This window comes from Pomacea canaliculata, linkage group LG3, assembly GCF_003073045.1.
Source record: "Pomacea canaliculata isolate SZHN2017 linkage group LG3, ASM307304v1, whole genome shotgun sequence".
NCBI classification, from domain to species: Eukaryota; Metazoa; Mollusca; class Gastropoda; order Architaenioglossa; family Ampullariidae; genus Pomacea; species Pomacea canaliculata.
This window is the reverse complement of record NC_037592.1, coordinates 4,351,956-4,371,239: the sequence shown is the minus strand read 5'-3', so window position 1 is coordinate 4,371,239 and position 19,284 is coordinate 4,351,956. Positions and strand designations below refer to the sequence as shown.

Genomic DNA, 19,284 nt, shown 5'->3' with positions numbered 1-19,284 from the left:
ATGTCGGCTGTTGATAAGTGTAGTGTTCTCATGTCGATCGGCTTATAACAAGAATAAACATATCGTCGACATTGCTGTGTAACTTGGTATCCAATTCACCTACAAATGTCTAGCATATTATCCTTTCATGGATTTCCAAAGGATAAAGGATAAACAAATGAAAAAGCTTTGGCTTGTAAATACATGTATTCGTTTGAGTTTATTTGCACACATGCAGCATGTCTGTGTGTAGCATGTGTGTATAGACTTCGTGAATGCCATGAACTACTTCAGGAGGAGGTATGTGTGTACTAAATAGCCAATAATAATAATAATAAAAAACAACAACAACAACAACAACAACAATAATAATAATAATAATAATTTCACTGCACATGCAACCACCAAAAGAAAATTGTGCGTCAAGAAAAAAATGAAAGCTTTAAAATTGTTACTATGTCCTCTTTCTCCGCTGAAAACTTTCTAACTATAAAACATAAATATTACAGACTCTAAACAGCTGCCTCGCTATGCTTTTCATAGGCTCAGAGCATATTATCGCGCATTAATTGCGAAAAGGAGAATTGTGATGACTCAGAGAATCAGAGTGCCAGGGGCTGGGATTGTCATGATAAGAGTTATCCCACGAGGGCACATCCGGGGTTTTAAGTAGTCAGTTTCCTTTTGCGTAACGCCATTTTGTTCATGTTTAATAAGTACTGTTTCATCAACCTACAACCATGTCCCGTGTTGGTCGGCTGTAGGGTGGCAGCACGATACACAACGATACACAGGCTACAAATTGTTCATAACTGACTACAGTCTGCAATGCAAGCACCACAGGCTGCAGTAAACGCTGCTCATCGCTGATGACGATTCCTCTAAGACGTCCATTTTCCAAGATGAGTGCTCACTGTTTTTATATCATCATAGCTGGGTAATAGCTAATAATGTTTTATAGCTGATTCAGGTAGGGAAAAGTATTTACACCTAAAGGTTTTTCGCACTGTTGGGGGGTTGGAGGGTGGAGAGTTGGAGGAATATGGAGAGTGGAGAATGGGAAGGGGTTTGGGGAGGTGCAGGAGTAGGGTCGATCCTCCGTGATGATAAGAAATGGGAATTGTTTTGATGGCTGTAGTAGAGTTTGGAATAACTTTTTCCTTTAGAAGAAAAGAAAACAATTCTACAACACACGTTTCTGTTAAAAAGGATGACAGAGCAGAAGAAACTGCAAACTTTGATAATGCGTGTTATAGAAACGAACGACACTTCCTACAAAGGACTAATAGAGTTTGTACAAGCTGCTTTGAACACTGGAACTGGGTTGTGGCCAAAGCACTTGTCGCATGCTTTGCTATCGTCCCAATAAAAGCCTTCAACTAATCCCTCATGAATCTTCTTATGTGGAAATATCAGCGACAAGATCACTAGTCGTGGGTGTTTTTTCTAGACGCTTTGCTGGTGCAAGGAGCAGACATTGCCAGTCTGGATAAAGACGGAAGAGAAATCCCGTTTCAAGGTTGCAAGAAACTGAGTGCTCGCAAGGATGCTTCAGACTCCCTCATTTATCAATTGCTGTATAATGGAGCGAATCCTTTTCTTTTTATTGTCGAAGGAAAGTCACTGCTCAGAGATGTTTTAGACCCCAAAGACCACGCATGTTTAACATTCCTCAAACTCTTCACTCCACTTGGCCTGTATACCTGTTTACCACAATTAAATCACTTGGAAAGTATTCAAGCATCAACATATTCTCCAAACGGAGAAAACATTTAAATGCTCTACGTCAGGACGTTTGAATGCTTCACGTAAGGACCTATGAATGGTCCAGATAAAGACGTATTACGCTCCACGTAAAGACGTAGGTATACTCTCTTCTCGTTATCTGGTAGAAACATAACACGCTGTCTGTGTGTGTGTCTCTCTCTCATACACACAATGTAAGAGGGTCAACCTAAGTCTGTTGCTCGCCAGTCACTGGTAGCTTCCTGTTATTATTTTACAGGTTCATCTGCTTGGTATCTATGGCTTACTGGCTTACTTAATGTGGACAAAAATGAAGGTATAGTGAAAAGTCCTTGCCTGTCACGTTTCAAAATATAGAATTGTTTAATTATACAAAAATTGTTATTGTATGTGTCTGTCGAAATCAAACTTCCTTATGCAAAGGAAATAAAGCTAGAATTTCAATTCTATGAAGGGAAAATCCTGTAAATGAGTGAATCTGACACCCAGGTAATCTTTCCCCTGGACCGTGACCAAGGCACGCAGGCAGATGTCACATTGCTTACACAGAGGGACCTCTCCTGGAGCTTGCTTGTTTCAAATATGCAACTGTCTCTTAGTTTTGAAGATGCCAGATTTAGCGCTGATGCCAGCTGTAGACAGCTTGCAATCTGTAGTAATTGAACACAAGTTCCTCTTAACACCAGAAACAATAAATGCCTAGTTTTTTTCCACACAAATACTTTTATTATAGTGTGTGCACGCGTTGTCAACACAACGTGCGTGGCTGTACAGTTACAGTCGCACCTGTCTGGCCAGCTGTCTGTCTCACTTGCACCAGGATCTCCAGTTAAGTGAAAATAAATTATCCAAATTTCTTCCTGAATGCCACTGAAGGGTATGAAGTGTAAATAAACTCCGATAAAAATCAAAAATAGAGTCACTGGGGTGAGGGTGGAGGACTGAGTTACCTCCCTGTATCAGACATACTCTTACCTGTACAACCAATCACGTTTTGAAATTTATAAACACTTTCGTGTCTAGGAAGTACATGTAAACTGTCACGAAGCACCCATCCCCCAATCAAATCCGTTCCATGCTTGGAGATAATCTGTGGCACCATATCAGTGATGACCTGCTTGCTGGGTCCTTGACAACAGACAGTCCAGTGCTGCGTGTGGCCAGGTAAAGACTTTACAGGTACCGCGATCTCAGTGATCTGTCGGCTTTAGTTTTTACTTAATGTTACTTAATAACTTTCAATGGTTGCATAGAGGTTAGAAAGCTGAGATTGTTTTATTGCAGCGAGGTCTGACAATGTGCTTGACAACACGAAGTTTGCTTGTTACTGTTGACAAAAGAAAGATCAGCCTAAGAAAGGGCAGTAGACAGTCATGCCAGTAACTGGTCGTGGAATTAAAACAATCTTTTTGTCTTTCAAACAAAGGATTTGACATGTGAACTGACTGTTTCTGATAAACATTAATTATAACATTCACAATGTGTCAATTTCAAATGCAGATTCGTCCACAGTTGTCCTTAGATACAAGACGTGTCTGTATAACTATTTGGTTGCATTGTGTTCAAGCCCCGATAAAGAAGAGCGCAAAAAAGTTACATAGTGTTAGCGAGTTACCCATAATTTTGATGCACCATTTTAATTACTTTCAAGAAACAAAGGCAAGTGCAGTCATAAAATCGAATTCCGCCAAATATGTTTAGTGGTCTTAAGTCACTTTATTATGTTATTTTATACTTACAGGCTTATAAACATGTCTCCTTGATAGAAACACAAGAGATTTCAGTTAATGAGAGCACAAGGAAATAAGAGCAGCCGTTGATAGTGGAAACTGGGTCGTCGTCAGAGACCTGCTGTGTGACGAGGATGTGGACGTGGCTGACGTCGAGCGATGTCTCGTCCTCCACAAGCTGGCTTCCACCTCTGCTATGGCTTTCCTCCTCCGACATCGTCCCCTCGCTTGTAGAAGACTTCGTGGACGGAATCTTGTCACGTGACGTGGACAAATAAACGACCTTGACAGTTAGGGATTCCACCTTTTTCAACCCGAAGACTCACAGTCGCAAAAGGCTTAGACCTCGACCTTAACTGTCCAAACATTGGAATGGCACTACACATACCTGTGAAAGAGCAAAAGTGGAATTTCGCTAAACGACTGGTGGAGCTTGGGGCAGATGTCAACGAAGTTGATGTCAATGGACTCAGTGTCCTCCATGTCATTGTTACACAGAAAATAGATGATGGAAAAGATGATTGCACTGCGTTTATTAATCTTTTATTAACGAAGGGTGTAAATTTGACTGCACGCACTCCTGGAGGTGACTCAGTTTTTCATTTAGCTGCCAGACATGACAACTGGGAGATAATAGAGCAGATACTTACTCAGGTGACAGATGGAATAGAACATGTCGACGAACCAGACAGCGAAGGGTTTACTATTCTTCACAGGTTGGCCATAAAGAAGAATAGAGGTGGGCGCAATACTTTGCTTCTTCAGTTTCTTCTCGATAATGGCGCAAAATGCGACACCTTGTGTCCCTCAGGTGACAGTGCCATGCACCTGGCTGTGAAACATGGAAATTGGGGTATATTACATGTACTGCTGTGTTATCACATTGGAATACAATCAGTCTCAACTTCTACAAATAAACAGTGGTTAAGCCCATGCATAACCGTCAACCAGTCTGACGAAAAACCTGGTGGCAATTTAAATATCAAAGACACGTTTGGAAACACAGTCTTACATCTTTGTGCCAAAGCAGAGGCATGGCAGCAGGTTAATACATTACTCAAGTGTGGCGCAGACGCCAGTTTAACAGACGATGAAGGTGACACGGTCTTGAACCGCCTGTTTAAAGCAAGAAACGTTTACACAGCAGAGACAGAAGAATTCTTTGACACCATAATACAGATTGTGGCCAGAAACAAGAATGTGATAGTCTTTGACAAGTTATTAGACCACCTGGACGACTTGGACATGACAGACAGCGATGGTCTGACAATTCTACACAGAGTTGTGCAGTGTATGTCATCTTGGTCTTTGGACATTGTGAGGACTCTGATTCAGAGAAAGGTAGATATAAAAATACCTGATCCGAAGGGTGACACAGCCCTTCATTTTGCAGCTCAGTGTGGTAGATGGGATATCGTGGGAGAGTTGCTAGAGAATGGGGTCAGGGCTGACAACACCGACAGTCAAGGAGTGTCGGTTTTACACAGACTGTTAAGTTCTTTGTGCCCAAGACTTTGTCAGAACGGCACGTACAATTCTAACAAAACAAACCTGTCTCTTGTTAAATTAATGGTTATCAGTGGTCTTGACACGTATACCAAAGATGAATACAGCAACACAGTAATACAACTACTCGCATTGGATGAGAGAGAATGGGAAGTGATACTGTTCTTTTTCGAAAGTGAAGCCGAGAAGATCTCTCAGTTGCTTGAAAAAGAAAGGGAGATCGGTTTTTCACGAACTAGCTGTGGACACTAGTGTAGATGTGAAAAAGCGAGGTCACTTTCTCAACACCTGCTGGAAAATGACTTTGATCTTAACAAATGTGAACCACAAGGTGAGACGCCATTAAACCTGGCAGCTAACTATGACAACTGGACAGTTGTTCAGGTGTTTCTAGAGCATGGTGCTGATGCTAACATACCTGACAGCGAGGGATGGTATGTGTGTCACAGGCTCTGTTTAAGCAAGAAAGACATGTATTTTCCTGGAATTTTGTCGTTGCTTAAAAGCAATGGTTTTGTAGTAAACCAGAGAAGACGAGACGGAAAAAGCTGTGTACAACTGTCGATAGAATGTAGGAGGCTTGAGATATTTTGGTGGCTAGTAGAGCACGAAGTAGCGTATTGCTTTGATTTCAACGAAAAGAAAGTAATCTTAGAAAATATGCATTTGTTTATAAATGAAAATACAGACCAGAATAAACTGAGAACTTTGATAATGAGTATCACTGATAAAGACACTTCATGCCAAGAGATTACGAAGTTTATTAATACAGCTCTGGAAACAAGCGTCTCATGTAGCAAATGGCTTGTGGCCAAAACACTTGTCGAATGTGGTGCAAAAGTAGAACATTTAGAGCCTCAACCTCTGATGCATTTTCTTATTTCGAAGTATAAGAAAAGTGATCACGAGACGTGGCTGTCTTTTCTAGACGTTTTGCTGGCGCGAGGAGCAGATATTAACTGTCGAGATAAAGCTGGAAGAACGCTTCTCTTTCAAAGATGGAATGATTTGATTGCTTGGTATGACGAGGATAGCTCAGGCTCCCTCCTTCACGCGCTGGTCGACAGAGGCGCCAATCTTCTTCTTGCAGATGCTGACGGGATGTCGCTGCTGAAGTATGCTTTGGATCTTGAGGAACATCTGGCTTTAACATCCGTCACATTCCTCATATACCTTGGCGTGTCCACCTATCAGCCGGCCTTGACAAACTCTGTATCAACACGATCTCCTTCGCAGCAGGCTTTTGAAAAGAAGTTTGTTAAGGCCTTCGAGATGTTAGTTAAGTCAGGCGCCAGTTCCAACGGGGAATTATTTTATCTCAATACACGATATCAGGCGGAGCTTTCCTCCAGAGACAAGACTACAGCCGAGACACAGATGCTGGACATTGTGAACCACGCCGCCAGTCACCCTCGGTCTCTCAAGTCTTTGTGTCGCCTGACTGTCTCTCACGCTCTTGGTTACGGCCCTCACAGGATGGAGAGGGTTGAGTCCCTTCCACTTCCTGCTGCACTTTATGATTATGTCCTATTCTCTGATTTACTCCAAATTACCAGATTCAATAGAAGAAACTGAAAATCTGAATTTTCAGGAGACAGAATGTCATTCTTCTCAGACGGCTGTGATAACTGGTATTAGGTATTGTTTTATATTTAAATATTTTAAATCGGCGATATCATAGAGCAATGTTTTATCGCTCGCACGTCTTTAGGGCAGAGTTGTCTATATGACTGTGATGCCGAGAACTGTTTTGAATTTGTATTTGTTCTTTTGTTGAAATGCTTGCCTATGTGTTTGATCATCATCGTATTTGTCGTCGTCGTATGGCGGCGTGAGCTTGTCCATACGGTAGGGGCATGGTTCTATTTATATAAGTAAACCTTTTAATAATAATATTTTGTCAATTCCTGAAATACTGAACGCTTACTGAATTTTTGGCATAGATGTTAAGAAATGCAGGTTTTTTGGCTATTATATTTTCTTCACTGGTAGATTAGTTTATACTCTGCAAACTTCACTCAGCCAAGTATTATTTTTATCGTAGAAGTATTCACTTTATCTGCTTGTAGATTGCTGAAGTATATCCGTGTAAATGTAAAGTTTTATGATGCTATCTGATCATTTCGTATTTCAATGAATATATTCGCGATTACTCTTTTTAACAAATAGAAATAAAAAATCAGATACTCTTTTGCACGAAGATTTATATTACTGATATAGGCTTGAAAGAGTTAGTGATGAGCATTGCTCTTGGAAACGGATCAGGAGGTTGTAAGATTTGGATTAACGAGGAGATTAAACTGATTTTTAGATAAAGAATAACACAACTGGTTTGACATGAAGGCATGTGTGCTGTAAAATATCACGAAGCTGTTAACATCTAGACAGATTCCATGGTAGGAGGGTCAGACCGATCAGTCATGTCTTAAATAACAGTCAGAAAAGGTCGTGTGAAATTAATGTAAGCAGGTGAGTCTGTTTATTTGACATCAACTGAATATATTGCATAAAGCATCAATAATTCTTAGCCTAAATATTAATTTACATAAAAGTAACATTGTTGCTTTAACAAAAGGGGAATTTTTAGCAGTGAATGAGAGATGATTATATGGAAGTAGTCAAATAAATGTGATAATACTTAAATATTTAGGCCTTTGTTTCTTCACTAGGCTACGTTTTTCTCATGGGTCTGAAGAGCTAACTGCTAAAACAAAGAAAGCGATATTTTTCATTATTAACACATTATATAGGATCGGCAATCATTTTCTAGATGTTTTTACCAAGTTGTTTGATATAAAGTCTGACCAATCTTAGTTTAACATGACATTCTTGCTATTTCTTTAATGGATTACTGGTTAAAGAAAATGATTTACTTGTTAATACAATTTCACCATGTAACTTTTCTTTTTACTGCCTGTATGTTTGTATCCGGGTGCATGCATGATGCTTGATACAATAAGTGCTTATAAATTATTAGGAGACTTTCTAGTTATATTGGATAAACATATCAGGTGTTGATAAATAGGCAAAAGTACTGCTTGTACATGAACTTTAATACTTTAATACTTGCTGCTCGAAGCCGATTAAACAGTTTTCCTTGTTGTGCACTGTTCTAAGGGAGACAACTATTTTCTTAAAGTTTTTCATGTTGTTGCCTCCCATGAAACCCTGGTTGAGCCTTTTTGTCAGAGGCACGATTTGAAAATCTTTACACCAGAGTATTAACAAAATAAGCCAACAGAAAAACAAGAAACGAAATTGATACAAAAAAGAAAAAGATCCCTACATATTATCTACTCACCGTGAGGCATTTACAGAGGTATTTCCTTTGGTCTTAAATGTACGAATCTGTTTATTTTAGCTGTCAGTAACGCATGCATGTATGGCTGTACACACCAGCTTTCGTTAAAACGGGCGATTACCATTGAAATCACTACACATCACTGTCTTTATAGTAGTATATACTGATACTAGTAACTGTTTCCTTTGTGATCATGTTTCTTTATCCCAGTCATAAAACCTTTCATTAATTTAATCGATTCGTTAGAAGTAATCCAGGGAAATAATGTTCACACAGAATAAATATATACAAATTGAATAACGCATTACATATTGTGTAAGGAGGTGCTACTCTTATCAACTCGACTTCATCGAAAAAGCTACTTTTCGTCTACTTTTTGTGATCTTAGTGTGACCTGTGAATAAAGACTGGTAGGGTAGTACAAGGATAAATATAGTCCTGTATCCTGCTTCTCTCTCTTTCGACGGGTTTTGTCTTTTCCACGCTAGACAACGCCGAGAAACCGTGAATGGCTGAGTAACAACAAGGCGGACATCCATCTCCAGGCTCACGACAATTAGGCATGATAGACATGCCAAGAAGACTGAACAGACTAAAGAAAAGAGGCTGTGTGTTCGTTAACAACATCCAAGTCAAGGTGTTCACTACCTGAAACAACTGGCACAGTCTCATATAAAATGATGTGTCCCGTTTTACTTTTTACTTGCCATGTGAATTCGGACAATTGACAGTCGTGTTAGTGTTTGTTTCCAAACAAGACAAGGTAGCCGCCCACAAACAGCAGCCAGCTACAATACAGCCTTGCAGAAATTCACCGACCAAGTTGTCCTTATTCTCGACAACTTTGATAATTGTGATCTCAGTTTCAAATAGCTCATGTTAGTTGTCTTTCTCGGCAGAATCCTTTGCTGGACTTATATGTTTATACAAGCAGAGGCAAGTCTCCCTTGGGTAGATAATATTTAAGTAGGTGCAGGCCTCCGAAAGGTGCGAGAGCAGCAAACAATTCTCCACGCGAGAAAAACGAAAAAGTCATTGAATGTGCCAAACTAGCTTTACCCAATTCCCTAATAGGACTATATTAAAAAGAAGATGAAAAAAGAGTATGTTACACTCTCTTACGTGAAGGGTTCTCGACAGCGCAGAGCCAAAGTCAACGACAGGTGAGCGACGAGAACGCACCTACCTGTCTAAGCAATCAGTGAGATCAAAGAATGCGTGAAAGTCAGTGTCTAGTGCAGCTAACTCAGTTTTTGTACCCTCACATCTCCCCGTGAAAGATCAGTGTTGGAAAAAATATCCCGTAATTTATATTAATCGATGTCCTGATTATTCCTTCGGTTTGTCTAACGAGAATTAAAGTAGTCCTTTCTTGAAAGTGTCCCGAATTTGCATGAGTAGAGAGTTTGAGCTTGAGCGTCAGCTTGGGTGCTTGCGAATGAGTGAATATAAACACACGATTACAATGAGCGAAAGGGGAAGTGACTGAGGTAAGCAAGTTATCAGCTAGAGTTGTCTTCCTTTAAAGGGCCTTTTCATGGCGTCCGTACAGCTTTGTCAGGTACCTGCATTTTAACAAAATCGACATAATCAGTTTTTTCAATTAATTCTCGTTTGTATTCACATAATTTACGTGTCTATGTTCATTTTCTTATACATTCAGACTATCACAAACTTTATTGCATGCTGTTGTGATTTCGAAGTCTCTGACAAAGAAGAAAGTACTCGGACAGCTAAACATCATTAGCCTGACCTCTCTAAACGATTTACCACTCTTACTGTAGCGTCGTTAATGATGTAAAGTTCTGAGGTGACTGGCACTTTTGTATTTCACTTTCACTCGACATCAGGACGAAAAAAGTGGACTACGTGTACTTGAATGTTAATTTATTTATAGCTACTTTTCTACTTTCGCTTTTAGTCCTAGCGCCATATAGGGAGTGTGTGTGTGAGAGAGAGCATGTATTTATATACCCGTTGTTAAAGCTTTTGTTGTAGATGTGTGCTTCTTGCATACGACTAAACTAGCTTGCCGGTCAAGTGTCAAATACAGGAGAACCTCGATCATCCGCTGTAATGACCGGCGCCCATCATCCGGATAATAAAATATCACAGATAATCGAAAATAATTCTAAAAAGTTGCAAATGCTAGAATAGGTGCAATATCACGCACTTTTTGATTTCCGATGTTAAATTCCAATGAAAGTTTAACAGTTGATTTACTGTTTTCGGCAGGTTCAATAATTTGCATTTTTGTTGCAACTGACTAAACAACTCTTTTTCTTTTCACTTCCGCACTGGACCCCGACATTTCGGCAGAACTGATGCGAAGCCAATTTCTAACCTCGAGGTGCGGACGGGAACTGTATAAACTCAGAAAAAAGCGTCACCTACTCGGACGGTACGACCTATACAGTCTTTTCACACACACACACAAAACCCAGCGCTGAAAAAGAAAACAAATGTGAAAACTTACTGACGAGTGGCAGTCGTCGGAACTAGGAAAAAGAGGGAGATTGTTCGGACCGAGTGCTCTGCATCGAAGTAAGTCTAATTGTTTTTCACAGCAGGGGATCTCCTAGCTGGTGCACAGATGCTTTACTTTCAATCCTTTTAGAATAATTCTCAGAAACCCATCGGCGAAGAAAACTTAAGATGACACATAATGTACATTCCTGTAGTTTGAATTCTTGACGGGTAAATCTTAGCGGTCTTGTGATCTCTAGCAATTTACTTATTTTTTAAGACGATCCCCAATAACTGAATACATGGTTATCGAAGACCGCATAACTGAGGTTCAACTGTATTTCGAACAATTTGTTTGGAACAATGAGTGTATTTGTGTAGATTGATTGTAGACTGAAAGAGTCAATGAATATTCGGACTCCAACTTCAAGGAAAATATGTTCCGTACTCTCTGTCTGTGTGTGTGTGTGTATTATTTTTGTGGAGCGGTTATATCGTGCAGCGTCACAGCTAAATCAAGTCGCACTCTGTGCTAATAATAACGATAATAATAAAATGATATTAAAAACACTGAAAACAAATAACATGCTGACACTAAGCACATTTACCCACTGAGCTACAGATTTGTTCTCCTGAAACTCTATTCCTTCCATCAGTTCTTTCTTTCATTCTTTTATTCTTTGTGACTGACAATATATTATAAAATGCCTTATCTACTACAGTACAGCTTAGGACGGTGTGTTTCGGATCTGTTAACAGAACTTAGACAATAAAATGCAAATATAAAGAATAAATAATAATGTGTACATTTTGTAGAATTTTACTTTACTGTATAGTTCGTTGTATAAGCTTCTTGTCTAAACTGGTATGTTTAGCGTGGGTTCAAGTCACTTTGAGTTGTATTCTACTTTTGCAGATATTACAGGAAAAACATCGGTCATAAGAAAACTTTCTAGTGAATGGATAGTTTTACTTCTTGTGACATGACAACATTTGAATGAAAAACATGGCCCAAAGAGAGAACACTCAGACATTCACAGCGGCTGTTTATTGTGGGGACTGGGTAGTCGTCAGAGACCTGTTGTGTGACGAGGATGTGGATGTGGCTGACAGCGAGAGATGTCTCGTCCTCCACAAGCTGGCTTCGCCATCCAACATCAGTCTCTCGCTTGTAGAAGACATCGTGGACAAGATCTTGTCACGTGACGTGAACATTAACATGGCCGATAATAACGGAGACACGGCTGTCATGGCGGCCGCCAGATGTGAGAACTGGAAAGTCGTGTGGCTTCTGATGTCAAGAGAAGGGACGCTACTCAACAAAGACCACGTGATCGCCTTTTTGAGGATCCTGGGCCGTAGTGAATACATGAACAAGAACTGCGGATTGAGCGTTAATATCTTACTTTGTTTACGGGACAGTCTAAAGCAGACGATACCTGAATGTCACCACAGAGCCATACACGAGGTATTAATTCATGTTGCAGCCAAAGTGAACTGTTGGTGGCTGGTCCGTGACCTCTTAACAGCCGACATTGCTAACACTCTAGATGAAGAAGGGTTGGGACTTGTGCACAGACTTGCTAAAGGCGGCATGAATCATCATATTTACCTCTTAAACAAACTGCTTGAAAATGGCGGTGATATTAACTTAAAGAATGTAGATGGTGACACAGCTACTCACGTTGCCGTAAAAAGCAAGAACTGGAAAATGATGGAGGTCTTGTTGCAGAGTGGCGCCAGAACCGACATTTTTAACAACGACAATCACACTGTCTTCCACCTGGTGCCTATTTACCTTCGCTCTGTTTCGGAGATATGGAAAAGTGCTGACACCATTTTCTCATTGCTGCAGAAAAACTGCTCGAACATAGATGCACGTGAAGGGGGAGGGGACACTGTCCTGCAACTAGCAGTCAAAGAAAGAAACAGTCTAATCGCTGAAAAACTCATGATAATTGGTGCACGTGCTAATGTGCAGGATGGAAATGGCAGAACTGTGCTGCACACAATGGCGACACACAAACGTGAATATTCGTCTTTGTTGTTAAAACAAGCTATTGCATGCGGCGCAGGTTTAGAAATCAAGGATTCAGAAGGAAACACTGCTTTACATTTAGCTGCAAAACTTGGCAACTGGGGGTATGTGAACGATTTGATAGCTCATGGGGCGGTAGTAACAGAGCCTGACAGTGATGGCTGTACAGTTTATGACAGGATTTTCACGGATAAAAGTTCATACATTTATCTTGACACGCCTTTTCTTAAAAGATTTCCACTCGACATGCAGCTGCATTTGTCTGTGAAACTCAGTCGTTGGAATGTCCTTGACGAACTTGTAAAGAAAGGTGCATGTGTTAACCTACCTGACCCTTTAGGCTTTACAGTGCTTCAGAGACTTGCGCAGATGGAATCAATGAAAGGTGTAGATAATGTCTTTGGATTTCTGGTGAATAGAGGCGCAAACCTCACTGTACAAACCCCGGAAGGTGATAACCTGCTGCAACTGGCCGCCAAACACAAAAACTGGTTCGTTGTAGAGCGAATGTTGAATCAACAGTTCAGTCCTCTTGAACCCGACAGCGAGGGACTCACCGTTCTTGATAGACTCGCTCAATGCATATACAGAGGGAGAACCCTCCCGGCGCTTTTAAGTCTGCTTTATGATGAAACCGCAGTAATTTCATCACTGTCTCCAAATGATGACATCCTATTACAGCTTGCAGCAAAACATGGAAACATCCCTATGATGGAACACCTGATTCAGGAAGATGATGTGGCAAACATAAACCAAGTCGATAGTGAAGGCTTTAGTGTTATCCATAGAACCGTTCAGTATGAGTCTAAGTATACCGAAGATAATATTGGTTCTGTTGTAAACCTTTTGCTCAGCAAGGGAGCCAACCCACGCCTTCGTAGCTCTGTTGGCGATACAGCTCTACACCTGGCGGCCAGACACAATAACTGGGACATAGTTGAGTGTCTTGTTGAGCACGGGTGTGACCTGAATGAGCCCGACAGTGAGGGATTTTATGTTCTTCACAGACTTGCGCAAACAATACGGCTGAGACATCCAAAGGGAAAATCACATAAAGAAATGTGTGAAGCTCTCTTCGTGATGTTTGTTACCAAAGGTGCTGATGTGTTTGTCCGCACGTCTGCTGGTGACAGTGTCATACAGTTGGCAGCAAAACACGGCAACTGGAAAATAGTTGAACATCTTGTGAAACTAGAATGTGAGGTGAACGAACTTGACAGCGAGGGATGGAATGTTCTTCACAGACTTGTGCAAACAACACAGCGGAGACAGGTATTGTCCAACTCAAGTGAAACACCTGAAGACACTCTCTTTCGTTCCCTTCTTAACAAAGGTACTAATGTGTCTGTTCGCACCTCTGCTGGTGACAGTGTCATGCAGCTGGCGACGAAACACGGTAAATGGAAAATAGTTGAACGTCTTTTGGAGCTAGAATGGGACGTGAACGAACTTGATAGCGAGGGATATAATGTTCTTCACAGGTTTGCGCAAACAACTCAGCAGACACAGGTACAGGACGACATTTTCTTTTCTACCCTTATTAACAAAGGTGCAGACGTGTCTGTTCAATGTCGTACAGGCGATACAGCCTTACATCTGGCGGCCAAATGCAACAACTGGACAATAGCTCTACTTCTTGTTCACCAAGGATGTGACATGAACCAGCCTGACAGCGAAGGATGTTATATTCTCCACAGAATTGCCCAAGACGTTTTAGAATGCTGCAAGTCCTTGGATACTCAATTTAGTATACTTCTTGACAAAGGCGCATGTCAATTTGTTCGCAATCAGAGCGGCGACACAGTCTTGCACGTGGCTGCTAAACACAGAAAGTGGACAATGGTCGAACACCTGGTAGAACGAGAAGCTAATATAAACGAGCCTGACAGTGAGGGATTTCACATTCTTCACAGACTTGCTCAAGAGCCAGATGAGAGAATACTTGAACTCTTAGTTGTTAAAGGTATAAATCTCAACTGTAGATGTCCAAATATAGGAACAGCACTGCACATGGCTGTGAAAGAGCAAAAGTGGAGTTTTGCAGAGCGACTGGTTGAGTTCGGGGCAGATGTTAACGAACGTGATCTGGAAGGACTCAGCATCCTTCACATTATTGCTAGTCAGAAAATGGATTACAGAAGTCATGATTTTACTCAACTCATCCATCTTCTCATTAGTAAAGATGCAGATGTGACTGCACGCAGTCCTAGCGGTGATTCCGTTTTTCATTTAGCTGCCAGATATGATAACTGGGAGATAATTGAACAACTACTTGCTCACAAAAAAGATCGAACAGATTGTCAGAGATTAACTTCTGTAACAAGCTGACTATAAATACTAATGGAATAGAACATGTTGATGAAGCAGACAGTGAAGGATTCACTATTCTTCAAAGATTGGCTATGAATGGTAACAGAGGTGAGCTCAATATTTCGCTTCTTCGGTATCTTCTTGATAACGGCGCCAAATGTGACACCTTGTGTCCCTCTGGTGACAGTGCCATGCATCTAGCCGTAAAACATGGCAACTGGTACATAATAGAGGAACTTCTGCAGGATAAGATCGAAAAACAGTTCGCATTCATGTCGTCAAGTAAGGAACGTTTTAGCTCGCGGGCACAGGTTAGTCAGTTTATGGAGAAACATGCTAACACACATAACTCAAAAACAGATAGAAAACAAAGTGCAAGAGCCCCTTTCAACATAAATGCCAAAAACTTGTGTGGAAACACAGTCTTACATCTCAGCACCAAAACAATATATTGGGATCAAATCCGTACACTGCTGACATGTGGTGCGGACGCCAGTTTAACAGATGATGAAGGGCACACGGTCTTGTATCGCCTGGCTGCTAAAGAATGGAAAACTGCTGAAAATGATCCCCATATGTTAAAAGCACTTAAAATATTAAGTAAAGTAGCTGCTTGCACGATGGAAAAGGATGAATTCGGTGACACCCTGATACAAATTGCAGCCAAAAACAAGAATGTACAAATCGTGGACATGTTGCTTAACTATGTGGACGACGTGAACATAAGAGACAAGGATGGTCTGACAATTCTACACAGAGTCGTGCAGTGTACGTCACCTGTGTCTTTGAAAATTGTGAAGACGTTGATGAAGAGGAAGGCAGATATAGAAATAGCTGGTCCACATGGCGACACCGCCCTTCATCTTGCAGCTCAATGGGAGAATTGGGATATTGTACAAGAATTGCTAGAGAATGGGGCCAGGGCTGATAACACTGACAGCCAAGGAATGTCTGTCTTACACAGACTGCTAAGACGAGATAACTCGTCTTGTAAACCGGCAACGTATTCGTTGCTGTCAGGTGCTTTTTGCAGCACCCCGAGAAATTATGAAGAAAGAAAATTACCTTTTGTTAAATTAATGATTAAGAGCGGTGTGGACATAAACACTAAAGATGAAAATGGCTTCAAAGCAATACAGCTGGCCTTGATCAAGAAAGAATGGGAAGTTATACAATTCCTATATGAGTGTGGTGCTAATGTTGACCAGAATGATCTGTCAGAAGGGAAATCATTTTTACACGAGCTTGCTAATGATACTAGTGTAGATGTTCAAATAGCGAGATCTTTTACTCAACGGATTCTGTCGCGTGGCCTTTGTCTTAACGAACGTGAGGCACAAGGTGACACGCCCTTGAACCTCGCCGCTAAGTGTGGAAACTGGAAGATGGTTTGCGTGTTTTTAAAGTATGGTGCTGATGTTAGCTTACCCGACAGTCAGGGATGGTTTGTGAGTCACAGGCTGGCAATGGACAGTGGTAAACTGAGTCACCATGGAATAAGTTTGTCATACTTGCTGTTGTTACTGACTACAAAAGGGTTTAAAGTGAACCAGACAGGACCTGATGGAAGGAGTTGTATACAGCTGTCGTTAGAGCATAGAAAGTGGGATTTGTTTTGGTGGCTTGTGGAATCCGAATCGTCCTATTTCTTTACTTTTCAAGAAAAGAAAACAATCTTACAGCATGTTTATCTGATTACAAATAAAAATTCGGATCCGCGTAAGGTAAGAATCTTGATATCGTGTGTCACTGACAAAGGCAATTCTTCCTGCCAAGAACTTGCTGAGTGTAAAAACGAAGCTCTGAAAATGACTTTCTCTAATTGCAACTGGGTTGTGGCTAAAATACTTGTAGAATGCGGTGCTGACATAGGATTAATGTTTGGAACTAAGCCTCTGATGCATCTTCTTATGTTAAAATATCGGCCACAAGATCACCGAACGTGGCTGTCTTTTCTGGACGCTTTACTGGCACGAGGAGCAGATATTAACAGTCGGGATGAAAATGGAAGAACTATTCTATTCCAAGCCTGGAGGAGATATCCTACTGGCAAATTTCGTTTGAAATCTTTAAACTCTCTTCTCCACCAGTTGTTGGAAAGAAGAGCCAGTCCCATTGTTGCAGACAATGAAGGAAAATCACTGCTCATATTTGTTCATGGTCATGAGAAACGTCTGGCTTTACAATCCGTCAAATGGCTTATAAAGATTGGGGTCTCCACCCACCAGCCGGCCATTACAGACAACACTAAAACCCACAGCCTGTCGGGAAGTGTTCAAGCGTCAACACGATCTCCCACGCAGCGCGCATTTGAAAAGAAGTATGTCAGGGCCTTTGAGATATTAGTTGAATCAGGTGCTAGCTCGAACAGGGAATTATTTGATCTCAATACACGATATCAGGTGGAGCTTTCCACCCGAGACAAGACTTCAGCCGAGACACAGATGCTGGACATACTGAACCACGCCGCCAGTCAGCCTCGGTCTCTCAAGTCTTTGTGTCGCCTGACTGTCTCTCACGCTCTTGGTTGTTGTTCCCGAAGGACAGCTAAGGTCAAATCTCTTCCACTCCCTTCTGCACTTCAGGATTATATCCAGTTCTGCGATGTATTTACTACAGACGAAGAAGAAGCTTGAGAAACACGGAACCTATATTTTTTCAGGGGACATAATTTAGCATTACGAATTACTAATACATGTGCTTATCATCCTTTGGTGATAAATGTGATTGTGAACAGTATGATTCCGAAGAGAATGAATACTATTCTGACAGCTTATTCCTACAAATATGAATATTATTCTGACAGCTGAGAAGACCTTTATGAGGCATTGTATGATATTTTAGTATCTTAAGAACTACTTTTGCCTGAGTGATCGTTTCCCTTCCATATCAGTGTTCGCCTCAAAATGTTTTTATTTTTATTTATCCGTCCGTGATTGATTGGGATTTGTTCCTACCTCTGCGTTGGATTGTCTTATTTGATTGTCACTTTGTAGATTTGTAGATTGAAATCTGCGGATTTATTCAAATTTTTCCTTACTTGTCTCTGCTGCCTGACAGCACTGGCTGTGTCACAAGCAGCGTTCTTTCAGAGTTACTTACCTTGAGTGTCGTCTGCAAAGCGGACTGTTAGATTTGTAACATTAGGACATGTTGTGACTACAAAAATACACAAATCCTCTTTATTTCCGCGGCCCTATGCTCCTTGTGGAGTAACAAGGACTAAACTAAACTGAACTTTATTCCCAGCTCTCCAACATACAGTGAGGATCAACCGTCCAGCCGTAGATCTACATTTTTCAATGGAGTCGACAACCATTTCTTCTCTTGTTTATTTTTCTGCACTGAAGAAACCGTAATCGGTGTACACGCGTACGGGAACAGATTTGTAGTGTTGTTGTGTACTATATTCTTTTTCGCCAACACTGATTCTTTTCCTACAATTTGTTTCTGCTGACTGGTAAACTCGTTATTTCACAGGTATGTTGTATTTTTTGCCCAAATTATGTAAAGCGCGAAAAGCTGAGATTCACCACGAACTTACGTCCATGGATTCACCAATGATCGTGAAGATCATTTCTTTTTGTGTTGCCATCTATCTCTTAAAGTTTCGAAAACCATTTTCTGAATTCTGCTAGGTATTTGCTTACTGAAAGTGAATATTTTAAATAGGAAAAATATCTGCATTTTGTGGATTAAAACAGCTTCATCGATGCTTTTATCTAAATATAATCTAGTATTCAATCCAAATATTTAAGTGTACGTACAGTACTTAATTTAAAGCATGCACTTCAAAATATCGCTTTCTTGTTTAGAAAAAAAATTTTGAAAATGTGTGTATTTCGTAACGGTGCATTTGTGGCGAGACGACACTTGTGCATATAAACTTATTTATCTAACTCTTAACTTGTCATGAAAACTGTAATCCAACAGTATATCATCAATATAGGTGCCAAAGTTGCAGCAAATGTGAGGTATATGAGTAGATCAGTATATCTTCTCAAAGTTAATAGTGTTGCATCTTTGTTACTGTGACATAATTGCAAGTGCCAGGAACTTTTCTTTTTTTAATGTTGAAACCCTTTCACATGTAATATCTTGTACAAAAGCAGTGTAAGTTATAAAATTATGATTAAAAGAATGCAGGAATTTCATACGAATACTTTTCTTTGTGTCTGACCTGAAGTTGTATGCAGTGTATCTTTAAG

General features: G+C 40.6%; 3 protein-coding genes across 7 annotated transcripts; all 3 read left to right on the top strand.

Moving 5' to 3' along the window:
* The first annotated feature begins 701 nt into the window (after positions 1-701).
* LOC112559978 (putative ankyrin repeat protein RF_0381) lies at positions 702-8,127 on the top strand. 3 transcript variants are annotated; one of them, XM_025231510.1, is made up of 3 exons: positions 702-2,041; positions 2,749-2,889; positions 3,467-8,127. In XM_025231510.1, exon 3 carries the CDS (start codon positions 3,828-3,830, stop codon positions 5,211-5,213), a length of 1,386 nt encoding a protein of 461 aa, XP_025087295.1. In that variant the 5' UTR covers positions 702-2,041; positions 2,749-2,889; positions 3,467-3,827; the 3' UTR covers positions 5,214-8,127. The 3 variants fall into 3 exon arrangements, with proteins under 3 accessions (XP_025087295.1, XP_025087293.1, XP_025087294.1); XM_025231508.1 differs by having other exon boundaries at positions 702-2,889; XM_025231509.1 differs by having other exon boundaries at positions 702-2,904.
* Positions 8,128-9,765: 1,638 nt separating this feature from the next.
* On the top strand, positions 9,766-15,119 carry LOC112559975 (ankyrin-2-like). Of its 3 annotated transcripts, XM_025231503.1 has the most exons (3): positions 9,766-9,823; positions 10,582-10,806; positions 11,645-15,119. In XM_025231503.1, the coding sequence occupies exon 3, from the start codon at positions 11,726-11,728 to the stop codon at positions 15,092-15,094; it is 3,369 nt and encodes a 1,122-aa protein (XP_025087288.1). In that variant the 5' UTR covers positions 9,766-9,823; positions 10,582-10,806; positions 11,645-11,725; the 3' UTR covers positions 15,095-15,119. The 3 variants fall into 3 exon arrangements, with proteins under 3 accessions (XP_025087288.1, XP_025087289.1, XP_025087287.1); XM_025231504.1 differs by lacking the exon at positions 10,582-10,806 and having other exon boundaries at positions 9,774-9,823; XM_025231502.1 differs by lacking the exon at positions 9,766-9,823 and having other exon boundaries at positions 9,834-10,806.
* Positions 15,120-15,134: 15 nt separating this feature from the next.
* Positions 15,135-19,230, top strand: LOC112559976 (ankyrin-3-like). The gene has a single exon (XM_025231505.1). The coding sequence runs from the start codon at positions 15,169-15,171 to the stop codon at positions 17,710-17,712; it is 2,544 nt and encodes an 847-aa protein (XP_025087290.1). The 5' UTR covers positions 15,135-15,168; the 3' UTR covers positions 17,713-19,230.
* The last annotated feature ends 54 nt before the right edge of the window (positions 19,231-19,284 follow it).

What these genes read in the sequence shown, in the direction of transcription:
- LOC112559975 (XM_025231503.1), top strand. Translation starts at nt 11,726, where the DNA reads ATGAAAAACATGGCCCAAAGAGAGAACACTCAGACATTCACAGCGGCT.
- LOC112559978 (XM_025231510.1), top strand. Translation starts at nt 3,828, where the DNA reads ATGGCACTACACATACCTGTGAAAGAGCAAAAGTGGAATTTCGCTAAA.
- LOC112559976 (XM_025231505.1), top strand. Translation starts at nt 15,169, where the DNA reads ATGAATGGTAACAGAGGTGAGCTCAATATTTCGCTTCTTCGGTATCTT.